This window comes from Oncorhynchus mykiss, chromosome 6, assembly GCF_013265735.2.
Source record: "Oncorhynchus mykiss isolate Arlee chromosome 6, USDA_OmykA_1.1, whole genome shotgun sequence".
NCBI classification, from domain to species: domain Eukaryota; kingdom Metazoa; phylum Chordata; class Actinopteri; order Salmoniformes; family Salmonidae; genus Oncorhynchus; species Oncorhynchus mykiss.
In genome coordinates this window covers 81,120,791-81,134,567 of record NC_048570.1, presented here as the reverse complement: position 1 = coordinate 81,134,567, position 13,777 = coordinate 81,120,791, and the positions used below count along the sequence as shown (strand labels likewise).

The 13,777-nt window shown below is 44.0% G+C and overlaps 1 protein-coding gene across 1 annotated transcript; it reads left to right on the top strand.

Annotated features, from left to right (window-relative positions):
• Window positions 1-5,878: 5,878 nt before the first annotated feature.
• LOC110506809 (aromatase-like) lies at window positions 5,879-13,570 on the top strand. Its single transcript, XM_036981120.1, has 10 exons — window positions 5,879-6,384; window positions 7,648-7,707; window positions 7,803-7,893; window positions 8,306-8,460; window positions 8,721-8,900; window positions 9,049-9,163; window positions 10,870-10,981; window positions 11,365-11,527; window positions 12,529-12,770; window positions 12,895-13,570. Exons 1-10 carry the CDS (start codon window positions 6,183-6,185, stop codon window positions 13,141-13,143), a joined length of 1,569 nt encoding a protein of 522 aa, XP_036837015.1. The 5' UTR covers window positions 5,879-6,182; the 3' UTR covers window positions 13,144-13,570.
• The last annotated feature ends 207 nt before the right edge of the window (window positions 13,571-13,777 follow it).

Below are 13,777 nucleotides of genomic sequence, written 5' to 3'. Positions count from 1 at the left end.
ATAACATTGCAAAAATCTGAAATTTTCTGTCCAAAAATTATGCAGAAAAATTCATCCATGCTTTTGTTTCTTCTAGGTTAAACTACTGCAATGCTCTACTTTCCGGCTACCCGGATAAAGCACTAAATAAACTTCAGTTAGTGCTAAGTATGGCTGCTAGAATCCTGACTAGAACCAAAAAATGTGATCATATTACTCCAGTGCTAGCCTCTCTACACTGTCTTCCTGTCAAGGCAAGGGCTGATTTCAAGGTTTTACTGCTAACCTACAAAGCATTACATGGGCTTGCTCCTACCGATCTTTCCGATTTGGTCCTGCCGTACATACCTACACGTACGCTACGGTCACAAGACGCAGGCCTCCTAATTGTCCCTAGAATTTCTAAGCAAGGAGGCAGGGCTTTCTCCTGTAGAGCTCAATTTTTATGGAATGGTCTGCCTACCCATGTGAGAGACGCAGACTCGGTCTCAACCTTTAAGTCTTAATTGAAGACTCATCTCTTCAGTAGGTCCTATGATTGAGTGTAGTCTGGCCCAGGAGTGTGAAGGTGAACAGAAAGGCACTGGAGCAACGAACCGCCCTTACTGTCTCTGCCTGTCCGGTTCCCCTCTCTCCACTGGGATTCTCTGCCTCTAACCCTATTACAGGGGCTGAGTCACTGGTTTACTGGTGCTCTTCCATGCCGTCTCCAGGAGGGGTGCGTCACTTGAGTGGGTTGAGTCACTGACGTGGTCTTCCTGTCTGGGTTGGCGCCCCTCCTTGGGTTGTGCCGTGGTGGAGATCTTTGTGGGCTATACTCGGCCTTGTGTCAGGATGGTAAGTTGGTGGTTGAAGATATCCCTCTAGTGGTGTGGGGGCTGTGCTTTGGCAAAGTGGGTGGGGTTATATCCTGCATGTTTGGCCCTGTCCGGGGGTATCATCAGATGGGACCACAGTGTCTCCTGACCCCTCCTGTCTCAGCCTCCAGTATTTATGCTGCAGTAGTTTGTGTCGGGGGGCTAGGGTCAGTCTGTTATATCTGGAGTATTTCTCCTGTCTTATCCGGTGTCCTGTGTGAATTTCCAAATGCACATACAAAAGTGCACTACTTTTGACCAGGGCCCATAATGTGCTAAATAGTGAATAGGGTGCTATATGGTATGCACCCAGAGAGACTTCACTACTCACACCCTCCTTTAACCAACAGCCACTTGCTCTACTGAGCTCTTGTTTATACTGATAGAACAGCACCGGGATGCTCATACCGTTAAAAGGTCAAGGATAGAGAGGAAACAGATCAAAAAAGGTTCTGTCAAATATACGGTGTATATTCAAACAGATTGACAGTTCCTCTGCAACCCACTCTATCCAACCACTATATTCTCTCTCTCTTTTACTATTCTCTGTTTTCTTCTACTCTCTCTGTCTTTGTCTTTTCTCTTCCTCTTCCATTGGCAGTGGCTGTGAGAACGTTCCTTTCCTCTCCTCCTCCTACTCCACCAGTGCAGATGTCTTCCCAGCTGGCTTGGCAGTATGTTCATAACGACCAGCTGTCTATTGACCTGCTGTGTCCTGATAGCCTTCACTACCCTCCTTTCCCTGCCTCCTTTCCTCACCTCATTTCCTTCACCAGAACCCTTCTTTCTTAATCTCCTTTACTTAATCAGAACCCTCCTTTCCTTACCTCCTTTGCTTCATCAGAACACTCTTTTCCTAGTCGCCTTTCCTTCAGCATAGTCCAAAATACCTCATCTCCTTTCCCCCCCAACCCCTGGGTTAATGTTGGTGAACAGGACAGAATGGGAACACTGGGGAACAAATCACATTGTGACCTAACTGCAGAGGAGTGAGTGGGCAAAGTGACTCTCATTCCAGACTTTGCCGAAGTCTCTCTCTCTCTCTCTCTCTCAACAGTGGAGAATCCCCCTTTTCTGCATTTTTTGCAAACCCCCAGAACAGACAGTCAGTGACGCGGTAAAAGGTTAGGGTTCAAAGGTTATGAGTGAAAGGTTAGGGGTGGGCAACAGGGACTCTGTTCAGAGGTCTGTAGTCAATGGACACCATCAACAGAAGTATCCAATGAATACAGCTCTCATTTAACTTAAAAAGCCTCATCCAACCCAACATATGATTTTACATCTAGCAGTTCAGCGTGTCTACATGTTGTAGATATTTATATTATGGAACACAGGAGAATATATACAAGTCTCTGAGCATGGGAATTATATTTTCCTGTTTCAAAGCCAGGTCTGTTCTCAGAATAATCTCGTCTTCATCCGACCAGTCCTATTCAATTCACATACCCTGACAAAAATATGCAGAGATAGTCAACTGCCTAAGGACTAAGACTGGATTGACCAGAGACAGCTAACTCCCTAAAGACAAAGACTGGATTGAACAGAGATGGTCAACTCCCTAAGGACAGACTGGATTGAACAGAGATGGTCAACTCCCTAAGGACAGACTGGATTGAGCAGAGATGGTCAACTCCCTAAGGACAGACTGGATTGAACAGAGATGGTCAACTCCCTAAGGACAGACTGGATTGAACAGAGATGGTCAACTCCCTAAGGACAGACTGGATTGAACAGAGATGGTCAACTCTCTAAGGACAGACTGGATTGAGCAGAGATGGTCAACTCTCTAAGGACAAAGATGAGAGAGAAAGGTTACGTTAACATGTTTTCCATATATTTTGATAAAGAATTTCAGTCACTGGCTTTAAGAGTGGGAGCCCTAATGGGAACAAAAACACAGGCTTACACTGATATAAGGGGGACAGGGAGACGATGATACACACACACACACACACACACACACACACACACACACACACACACACACACACACACACACACACACACACACACACACACACACACACACACACACACACACACACACACACACACACACACACACACACGCACACACACACACACACACACACAGAAATATGCCATATGCATGTACCTACAGACACAAAGACACTTGCTCCAATATCAAATGCCAAAGAATCCATGGTTTTAACCATCAAATAGTCAGTGGTGTCAAGGCAAGAAGGACCTTCCACGCCATCAAAAGGAACATCAAATTTGACATCCCAAATAGGATCTGGTAAAAAAAAAAAAATAATCAGTTATATAACCCATTGCCCTTTATAGTTCTGTGGTCTGGGGTCTGTTTACCAATCAATCATTCACAAAATTGGACAATCATCCCCCGTATACAACGTAAAACCAGAATTAGGACGATACCCTCTTATCATCCAAATCCTGAAAAGAGCTGTTCAATTCTCCAACCACCTGAAAGGAAGTGACTCCCAAACCTTCCATAACAAAGCCATGAGATGAACCTGGAGAAGTGTCCCCTCAGCAAGGTGGTCCTGGAGCTCTGTTCACAAACACAAACAGACCCCACAGAGCCCCAGGACAGCACAGTTAGACGCAACCAAATCACGAGAATGCAAAAAGATAATTACTTGACACATTGGAAAGAATTAACCAAAACTCTGTGCGAACTAGAATGCTATTTGACCTTAAACAGAGAATACACAGTGGCAGAATACCTGCCCACTGTTACTGACCCAAACTTAAGGAAAGCTTTGACTATGTACAGACTCAGTGAGCATAACCTTGCTATTGAGAAAGGCCACCGTAGGCAGACCTGGATCTCAAGAGAAAACAGACTATATGCTCACTGCCCACAAAATGAGGTGGAAACTGAACCGTGCTTCCGAACCTCCTGCCAAATGTATGACCATGTTAGATTACACAGACCCATAAAGAATTTCAAAACAAACCCCATTTTGATAAACTCCCATATCTATCAAGTGCCACAGTGTGACATCACAGCAGCAATATTTGTGACATGTTGCCACAAGAAAAGGGCAAACAGTGAAGAACATTTCAATTCAAGGGGCTTTTTCCAAATGTATGTTCATTTATTTTTACGTTTCTACTTTAACTATTTGCACATTGTTACAACACTGTATATTGCCAGTAATATGACATTTGAAATGTCTCTATTCCTTAGAAACTTTTGTAAGTGTAATGTTTACTGATCATTTCTGATTGTTTACTTTACATTTGTTTATTGTCTATTTCACTTGTTTTGACCATGTAAACACATGTTCCCCATGCCAATAAAACCCCTTGAATGGAATTCACTTGAATCAAGGCTGCCTCTCCGTCAGAACGCAGAACACAGACAGACGACTGTTTGAACGAGGCACATTCTCCAGGCCCAGTGGGAGGTGAGTGAATTCCCAGAGTCCTTTATACTGCTGGTAGAATGGCACAGATGCCTCAGGGGGAACAGAACGGCCCTTTGTGTTGTAGATTATACTGAGAAGGATGAGAAGATTCTCGATGAGTTTAGAACTATGAGTATAAGTGACCTGGGCCAGGGGATTCTTCTCCTGACCCCATGACCTGACCAGGGAAAACATTGGGCCCTGCGTACAGGAGTAGGATGCCTAAAGATACGGGTCCATAGACCAGAACAAACACACACCAATGCATACACATTCACACATACAAATGTACACAAACACACGGCTGTTTCGGCTCCTTGGTGGTAATTGGAATTTGTTTGCACCTCCACAACATATTTGATGATTGTCATAATGTCATATGAATCATCACAATGGTCTGGCAGTGCTCTGGTTTTGACAGAACTAAAGTGTTTTCCCTAGTGTTTAATGACATCCTAAAGGTACAGCTCTGCTTCTCCGCCTACTGGCCAGAAGTGGTACTGCTGGCGAGAGGGTCATACTGCCAATCACTATTAGCTGACGGACTTGGTTTATCTTTCTTCAACTCAATGTTTGTTCTTCTCAATTAGTAATTATCATTGTGTGCACGTCCATAGAGACAAATGCAAAGGAGCACACATGAACACGCACATATACAGTACAAATACAGGTTTGTGTAGGTTCACCATTTAGCCTGAATCCTTTAAAAAGTGTGTAACTGAAGGTCTCAATCAAGTGCACCAAGATGAAGTTATTATATACTTTTAAGTAGAGCAAAAACATCATAAAAAGTCCTGGGCAGATTCAGATATCTTGCCTTATCTGCTGTTGCTTCTCAGGGATTTGAAATCAGCCATGATCAACATCTGAATATTCAGTTAAAGACTCACTACCGCACTCCAACCAAGGTGCATCTCCACATCTCTCTCTCTCTCTCTCTCTCTCCCTCCCCCCCCCCCCCCCCTCTCTCTCTCTCTCTCTCTCTCTCCCTTTCCCTCTCCCTCTCTCTCTCCCCCTCTCTCTCTCTCTCTCTCTCTCTCTCTCTCTCAGATACAAGTCTAGCCTTTCAGTGACACATCACAGAGAAAACTATTTAATGTCATGTTGAGGAGGGGGACTGAGAGAGAGGAGGGGGACTGCTTGAAAGCAAGTAGAGATAACACTGCCATAACACAGAACTTCCCTCTTCAGATTCTCCTCCGCTCCTCACCTTACCTCTCTCCTCTCCTCTCCCCTCATCTACTCCCTCCTCTCTCCTCTCCTCTCTCCTCCCTCCTCACTTCTCATCTCCCTCCTCTCTTCCTTTCTCATCTCCCTCCTCTCCTCCCTCCAAACCTCCGTCCTCTCCTCTCCTCTCTCCTCCCTCCTCTCCTCCCTCCTCACTTCTCATCTCCCTCCTCTCATCCTTTCTCACCTCCCTCCTCTCCTCCCTCCAAACCTCTGTCCTCTCCTCCTCTCTTTGATGTTAGAGGAATGAGAGTTGTGAGACCCCAGCTGCACTAACAGAGGTCAGGGGTCTTTAATGTCATGACTGTGGAACACTCCTCTCACAACATGTGCTCATGCTATGAAACCGGACCACCATCTACCTACTCAAGGTCCTTATGAGATGGCCGGATCTAAGATACAAGGTTACACAGAAATTGTTTAAAATCTCCCTTTTTGTTTTGACTTTTGCTTTACCCTGACCTGGCGTGTAACCAGGCACGGCTGACTATAAGAGAACCAGTGAGAGTTGATCAAGAACTCAGACCATCAGGAGAAGCCGGTAGCAGGGAGTCTGGGTTGTTGCTTCAGTTTCAGAGTGTGAGTGTATCGCGTCCGTCCGTTTGAGAGATTGACCATTTTAATCACCTCGGAAGCAACAGTGTTTCTTCAGTTCAGCAGCTGGTCGTGGAGTGTGTGTGTGTGTGTGTCATTGCGTCAGTGTGTCTACCATGTGTGTGTGATGGATCTGTTGTCGCCTGTGTGTGGACGTGTGATGGCGGTGGTGTGCTTGGACACCGTCATAGCCGACCTGTTGGTGTCCGAGTCACGGAACGCCACAGCCACCAGGTCAGAGGGCATCTCCCTGGCAACGGGGTCCCTCCTCCTGCTCCTCTGTCTGCTGCTGGCTGCCTGGCGTCACACAGACAACAACTCTGTCCCAGGTCAGTCACAATACAGTAACAACAACTCCTTACCAGGTCAGTTACAATAGTCTGCTAGTTATCATTCTTATATAATAAAAACAAGTTGAATTACAACAGTGATTTTTCCAGCTACAGTTCATTATCTTATTTTGGGCTAAAGTGATTCTATAATTGAGCATGTTGCATCCAGAGCAGGACTGTTGGTCCAAGTCTATGCAGGGATCGTATCTCAATCCATATGATATCTTCATCTATGCTCAGAGACGGAAGAGGATGTGAGACATCCCACTCCCTCATTTTTTTCTGGTTCATATGCAGTCAATGAGCAGACTCAGCTGCTAATGCATTGGTGCCTACGGGAGAGCCCGGAACTGTGAAAAAAGCATTGAATGGTAAACAGCCTGAGTGGGACATCTTCATTTATCCACCAACGTTGCTGTTCTGTGTGTTAAAGCTGGTACATTACAGGATGAGATGTTTTGTGTTTCGCTGCCTGTATGATTCTTTGTGAATACAGGAACATTGCCTGAAAGGTGCATTGTGGACAGCGCTCTACAATGCACCGCAGATTGAGTCCTGTCCCTCGTCTGACCACAGAGTATTGGCTGCTGTCTATGCTATGTACTACTGCATTACTATGTTGTGTCTGTTGTATTGGCTGATTTCATCAGCTGTCTCCTTAATAAACTAATGACATATCATATTTGTGATGTTATGTGAACTTATGTATTGTATTGATATGTAACGCTATGTAGTGTTATGCTATGCTATTCTATGTAGTGATATGCTATGCTATTCTATGTAATGTTATGTATGCTATGCCATGTTATGCTACGCTATGTTATGCTATGCCATGTTATGCTACGCTATGTTATGCTATGCTATGTCATGTTATGCTATGCAACACCCTGCTATGTTATGCTATGCCATGTTATGCTACGCTATGTTATGCTATGCCATGTTATGCTATGCCATGTTATGCTATGCCATGTTATGCTACGCTATGTTATGCTATGCTATGCCATGTTATGCTACGCTATGTTATGCTATGCTATGCCATGTTATGCTATGCAACACCCTGCTATGTTAAGTTATTTTATGTGACCACTCTCCCTCTCTCTTGTTATCCTCTCTCACTCTCTTGTTATCCTCTCTCTCTCTCTCTCTCTCTATCTCTCTCTCTCTCTCTCTCTCTCTCTCTCTCTCTCTCTCTGTCTCTGTCTCTCTCTCTCTCTCTGTCTCTCTCTCTCTCTCTCTCTCTCTCTCTCTTGGCTATGACAGGTCCTTTTTTCTGTCTGGGTGTGGGTCCTCTCCTCTCATACCTCAGGTTTATATGGACAGGTAACTACTACAACATGAAATACAATACATTATAATCTGCTACAATAACAAATAGTGTATCGGAATAATTTATTAAATACATGTTCTATGTACAGGTATTGGCACTGCCAGTAACTATTACAACAGTAAATATGGAGACATCGTCAGGGTCTGGATCAACGGAGAGGAGACATTCATACTCAGCAGGTCAGTAGCAGGCACTCAGTCAGGCAGTCAGTACCAGGCAGTCAGTCAGACAGTCAGGCAGTCAATCAGGCAGTCAATACCAGGCAGTCAATCAGGCAGTCAGTAGCAGGCAGTCAATCAGCCAGTCAGTCAGGCAGTCAGTAGCAGGTAGTCAATCAGGCAGTCAGTAGCAGGCAGTCAGGCAGTCAGGCAGTCAGGATGTCAGTAGCAGTCAGGCAGACAGTCAGTCAGTCAATCAATCAATAATCAATTGAAATATCTTAATTAAGATGTTTGAATTTCATTTCACAAAAAGCACTTGTAGATTACTTGTAGCCTAGATGACCTATGCTGTAATACACATTTAGACTTATTGACACAGACTTGTAGACTTCGGTGAGTGAATACCAGTGTACCCACCCTCTCTGTACAGTTCCTCTGCAGTGCATCATGTTCTGAGACAGGGGCGTTACACCTCTCGGTTCGGCAGTAAACAGGGTCTGAGCTGTATTGGCATGGATGAGAGAGGCATCATCTTCAACAGCAACATGGCTCTATGGAAGAAGACCCGCACCTACTTCGCTAAAGGTGACCAATTAGACAATGACTAAATCAATTGAGAAAGATAAGCATGGCATTACAATACCACTACTTAATTGATCATAATAACTGATTCTAGATATTAAATGGTAAACCATTAGGAGAAGGTTGCTGTATTGAATTACTATTCTCATATACACAAACTAATAGAGAAGTTAGAAAAGTTGCCAGTTGCAAGTCTGGCAATATCTTCACAGGATATCGTCCAATATGTTGTAATAAACTGCTGTATCTCCACTGTGTTCCAGCTCTGACAGGACCTGGGCTGCAGAAGACAGTAGACGTGTGTGTCTCGTCCACACAGACTCACCTGGACGCTCTCCAGGGGCCGGACGGACTGATGGGTGGACAGGTGGACGTCCTGAGTCTACTAAGGTGTACAGTAGTGGACATCTCTAACAGACTGTTCCTAGGGGTGCCTCTAGACGGTGAGCCACAGCCTTTTATACTCACAGCCATAAAGCCACTAGACCCTGAACAGTATATCTGAACATCAGTTATGTAAGCACTCAACATTACTTTCCTTTTCAAGTGGGAAGTTATTCCACTTTATAACATTTAATTTGATATTATTAGAGAAGGAGCTGCTGCAGAAGATTCAGAAGTACTTTGACACGTGGCAGACAGTGCTGATCAAACCAGATGTCTACTTCAAGTTGGACTGGATCCAGCAGAAACACAGGAGAGCAGCGTAAGTCACACCGTTATAAACAGTTAGCATCATTACCAAGGCATCCAGAACATCTAATATTAACCGTTTAAGGATTATATATAGAATAGGGTAACACTTGGATAGTCCATCTGTAGATGCTCTACGCTTAGAAAAAAAGGTGTGATCTAGAACCGAAAAGGGTCCTGGAGGCTGTCCCCATACGAGAACCCTTTGAAGAGCCCTTTTTGGTTCCAGGTAGAGACCATCAGTAACGTGTCAACTAACTATCTACTAACCCTAACCCTAGTCCTAACCTTAACCCTTATCCTAACCCTAAACTTAACCCTAGTCCTAACCCTAAACTTAACCCTAGTCCTAACCTTAACCCTTATCCTAGCCCTAAACTTAACCCTAGTCCTAACCTTAACCCTTATCCTAACCCTAAACTTAACCCTAGTCCTAACCTTAACCCTTATCCTAACCCTAAACTTAACCCTAGTCCTAACCTTAACCCTTATCCTAGCCCTAAACTTAACCCAAGTCCTAACCTTAACCCTTATCCTAGCCCTAAACTTAACCCTAGTCCTAACCCTAAACTTAACCCTAGTCCTAACCTTAACCCTTATCCTAACCCTAAACTTAACCCTAGTCCTAACCCTAAACTTAACCCTAGTCATAACCTCAACCCTTATCCTAGCCCTAAACTTAACCCAAGTCCTAACCTTAACCCTTATCCTAGCCCTAAACTTAACCCTAGTCCTAACCTTAACCCTTATCCTAACCCTAAACTTAACCCTAGTCCTAACCTTAACCCTTATCCTAACCCTAAACTTAACCCTAACCCTAATCTAAGCCTTTTTCTAAACCTAACCTTAACCGTAAACTAACAGTTTCTTATCAACAGATTTGTTTGTTGATAGTATGACCATCTGTAGAGCATATATCTGGACTATACAAATAAAGACCTAGAATAGAATAACTTTACTTTTCTTAGAGGGAACTTCAGTTGTGGCATTCAGACAGTTGTCACGTCTTCTCCCTCTGCTCGTCTCCGGCGCTCCACGTCTTCTCCCTCTGCTCCTCTCCGGCGCTCCACGTCTTCTCCCTCTGCTCGTCTCCGGCGCTCCACGTCTTCTCCCTCTGCTCCTCTCCGGCGCTCCACGTCTTCTCCCTCTGCTCCTCTCCGGCGCTCCATGTCTTCTCCCTCTGCTCCTCTCCGGCGCTCCACGTCTTCTCCCTCTGCTCCTCTCCGGCGCTCCATGTCTTCTCCCTCTGCTCCTCTCCGGCGCTCCACGTCTTCTCCCTCTGCTCCTCTCCGGCGCTCCACGTCTTCTCCCTCTGCTCCTCTCCGGCGCTCCATGTCTTCTCCCTCTGCTCCTCTCCGGCGCTCCCACTTCGCCTCATTATGAGACCTGGACTCCATCACTTCACTGATTCCTCCCTTATATCTGTCACTCCCTTAGGTTCATTCCCCAGGCAGTATTGATTATGTGTTTCATGTCAAGACCCTACTCCTGTTTTGTATTGTTTCAGTTTCATTGTTTCATTGCTCTCCATCTGCACCTGCTTCTCCACTTCCATCATCTTCATTACAACAATGAGCACTTAACAGCACATTTCACACATGACAAATACACAATATACATATACAATTCTACTAAATAATGTTTTATTTAAATATATACAGCAATACATTAAAGTTTAAAGTATTAGTTTTAATGTATAGCTCTGTTTTTGTGTTGCAGTCAGGAGCTGCAGGATGCTATAGAGAGTCTGGTCGACCAGAAGAGAAGGGGTCTACAGGAAGCTGACAAACTGGACCACATCAACTTCACTGCAGACCTCATTTTTGCACAGGTCAGTCCCTAACCTGCCCGTTACCCTATCCCCAACACTAACCCAAGCACAGGTCGTCTGCAAAACTTAAAGACTGCCTTAGCCCACTGAGACAAAGATCTAGGCATTAGGCAAGGCCCAAACCCAGGCTTAACTCAATTTCATTTCAATTGGTCAATATACATGTATGGAACTTTAGAATTTCAATTTACTCCCTGAATGGACTGAATTGAAATGAAATTGATCCTAACACTGGCCCTGACCCCAGCCCATGTCCTCTGCACAATATTATAATCTATTCTGCCGGTTGTTTCCACTTTCTTATGTTAAAACATGTATAACAATAACATAGCCTGAGTAACCAAAGTGAGTCAACTAATCTGAAGTGTGATTGTGTGTTTCAGAGCCATGGGGAGCTGTCAGCTGAGAATGTGAGGCAGTGTGTATTGGAGATGGTGATAGCAGCTCCAGACACTCTGTCTATCAGTCTGTTCTTCATGCTGCTGCTTCTCAAACAGAACCCTGACGTAGAACTACAGCTCCTAGAAGAGATAGACACTGCTATAGGTGAGTCCCCACTTCACAATCTGTTAACATAGAGCTACAGCTCCTAGAAGAGATCGACACTGTTATAGGTGAGTCCCCACTTCACAATCTGTTAACATAGAGCTACAGCTTCTAGAAGAGATCGACACTGTTATAGGTGAGTCCCCACTTCACAATCTGTTAACATAGAGCTACAGCTTCTAGAAGAGATCGACACTGTTATAGGTGAGTCCCCACTTCACAATCTGTTAACATAGAGCTACAGCTTCTAGAAGAGATCGACACTGTTATAGGTGAGTCCCCACTTCACAATCTGTTAACATAGAGCTACAGCTTCTAGAAGAGATCGACACTGTTATAGGTGAGTCCCCACTTCACAATCTGTTAACATAGAGCTACAGCTCCTAGAAGAGATAGACACTGCTATAGGTGAGTCCCCACTTCACAATCTGTTAACATAGAGCTACAGCTTCTAGAAGAGATCGACACTGTTATAGGTGAGTCCCCACTTCACAATCTGTTAACATAGAGCTACAGCTTCTAGAAGAGATCGACACTGTTATAGGTGAGTCCCCACTTCACAATCTGTTAACATAGAGCTACAGCTTCTAGAAGAGATCGACACTGTTATAGGTGAGTCCCCACTTCACAATCTGTTAACATAGAGCTACAGCTTTAGGAAGAGATAAACACTTAAATTCTGTCTTTGTGTCTTTGAGCGAGGTACTTAATCCTAATTGCTCCTGTAAGTCGTTCTGGATAAGAGTGTCTGTTAAATGACTTAAATGTATAATAGGTCAGACCTTCACAATTTGTTAACATAGAGCTACAGCTTCTAGAAGAGATCGACACTGTTATAGGTGAGGAACCTCCTGCTGTAGCTTTTCTCGTTTTACTAGTTATAGGTCAGGACCCATCAAACCCAGACAACTACAGTACTTTCCAATAGAACTTAGGGGTACATGTAGCTATATTGAATAAGTGGCTGTTTGAATGTCCATCTCCCTCCTCTCTCAATGTAGGTGATAGGGAGCTCCACAACTCTGACCTGCAGAACCTAAGGGTCCTAGAGAGCTTCATCAATGAGTCCTTAAGGTTCCATCCTGTGGTGGACTTTACCATGCGCCGGGCACTGTCTGATGATGTCATCAGTGGCTACCGGGTGCCAAAGGGGACAAACATCATTCTGAACATGGGACGCATGCACAGATCAGAGTTCTTCCTCAAGCCCAATGAGTTCAGTCTGGACAACTTTGAGAAAAATGTAAGAGAATAATCAAGACTATCACAGGGAGAAATTCATCTGCACCCTGAGGTGTAAAAATATTTACTAATTTATTTATTTATTTCTCTCTGTCGCTCTCCCTCTCTCTCTCTTGCACTCTCAGATACCTAATCGTTTCTTCCAGCCTTTCGGATCCGGTCCTCGATCCTGCGTTGGCAAGCACATTGCCATGGTGATGATGAAATCCATCCTGGTTACGCTTTTGTCACGGTACTCTGTGTGTCCTCACGAGGGCCTGACCCTAGATCGCCTCCCACAGACCAACAACCTATCACAGCAGCCTGTGGAGGAGGAGGGGGAGCCTCACACCATGAAGTTCCTCCCAAGACACCAAGCCAGGAAGCAGTCTTAGAGCAGGGCTCAGACACTGGTATATCCCAAATGACAACCTATTCCCTATGTAGTGCAATACCTTTCACCAGGGCTCACAGGGCTCTGGTCAAAAGTAGTGCACTATGTAGGAAATGGGGTGGTATTTGGGACAAAGATTGTATTTTAGGGCTAATCTTAAAATAATACTTACTTCCCACATATGTAATATGTCAGTATTTGATTCATATTTGTATGTTTTTTTAATTTGTACTACAAGTTATTTTGTGACTTTTTCTATGATAATAAGTTATGTTCCAGGAGGACATGTCTTTGTAGCCAATGGTATCTGTAATAAGAAACGCTTGTTGTTGATTCACACACACCATTATAATTATAGAATCTGAACTGTACATTAACACTTTTAGAACTAAATGACGCTGAAGTGAAAATAAATTGTATATATTGTTTTATTCAATCTGTTCAGTTTATTCATTAGATGTCCTTAGACCTATGGATGTTATAACTGACTGTCCATGAGATCAACATGATCTTTAAAACATAGCTATACAGTTTAAACAATGAAGCTATAATTTGTTTTATGATGTTAGACAGTTGAACTAAGCTCATGAGACATTTACAGCCTTGTATTATTGTTCATCATTACCAACCTTTAG

Excerpts from the sequence above, each read along its gene's own strand:
- LOC110506809 (XM_036981120.1), top strand. The coding sequence starts at position 6,183 with ATGGATCTGTTGTCGCCTGTGTGTGGACGTGTGATGGCGGTGGTGTGC. Across the intron at positions 6,385-7,647 it reads AGACAACAACTCTGTCCCAG|GTCCTTTTTTCTGTCTGGGT; the intron begins GTCAGTCACAAT and ends TGGCTATGACAG. Across the intron at positions 10,982-11,364 it reads CAGACCTCATTTTTGCACAG|AGCCATGGGGAGCTGTCAGC; the intron begins GTCAGTCCCTAA and ends TGTGTGTTTCAG.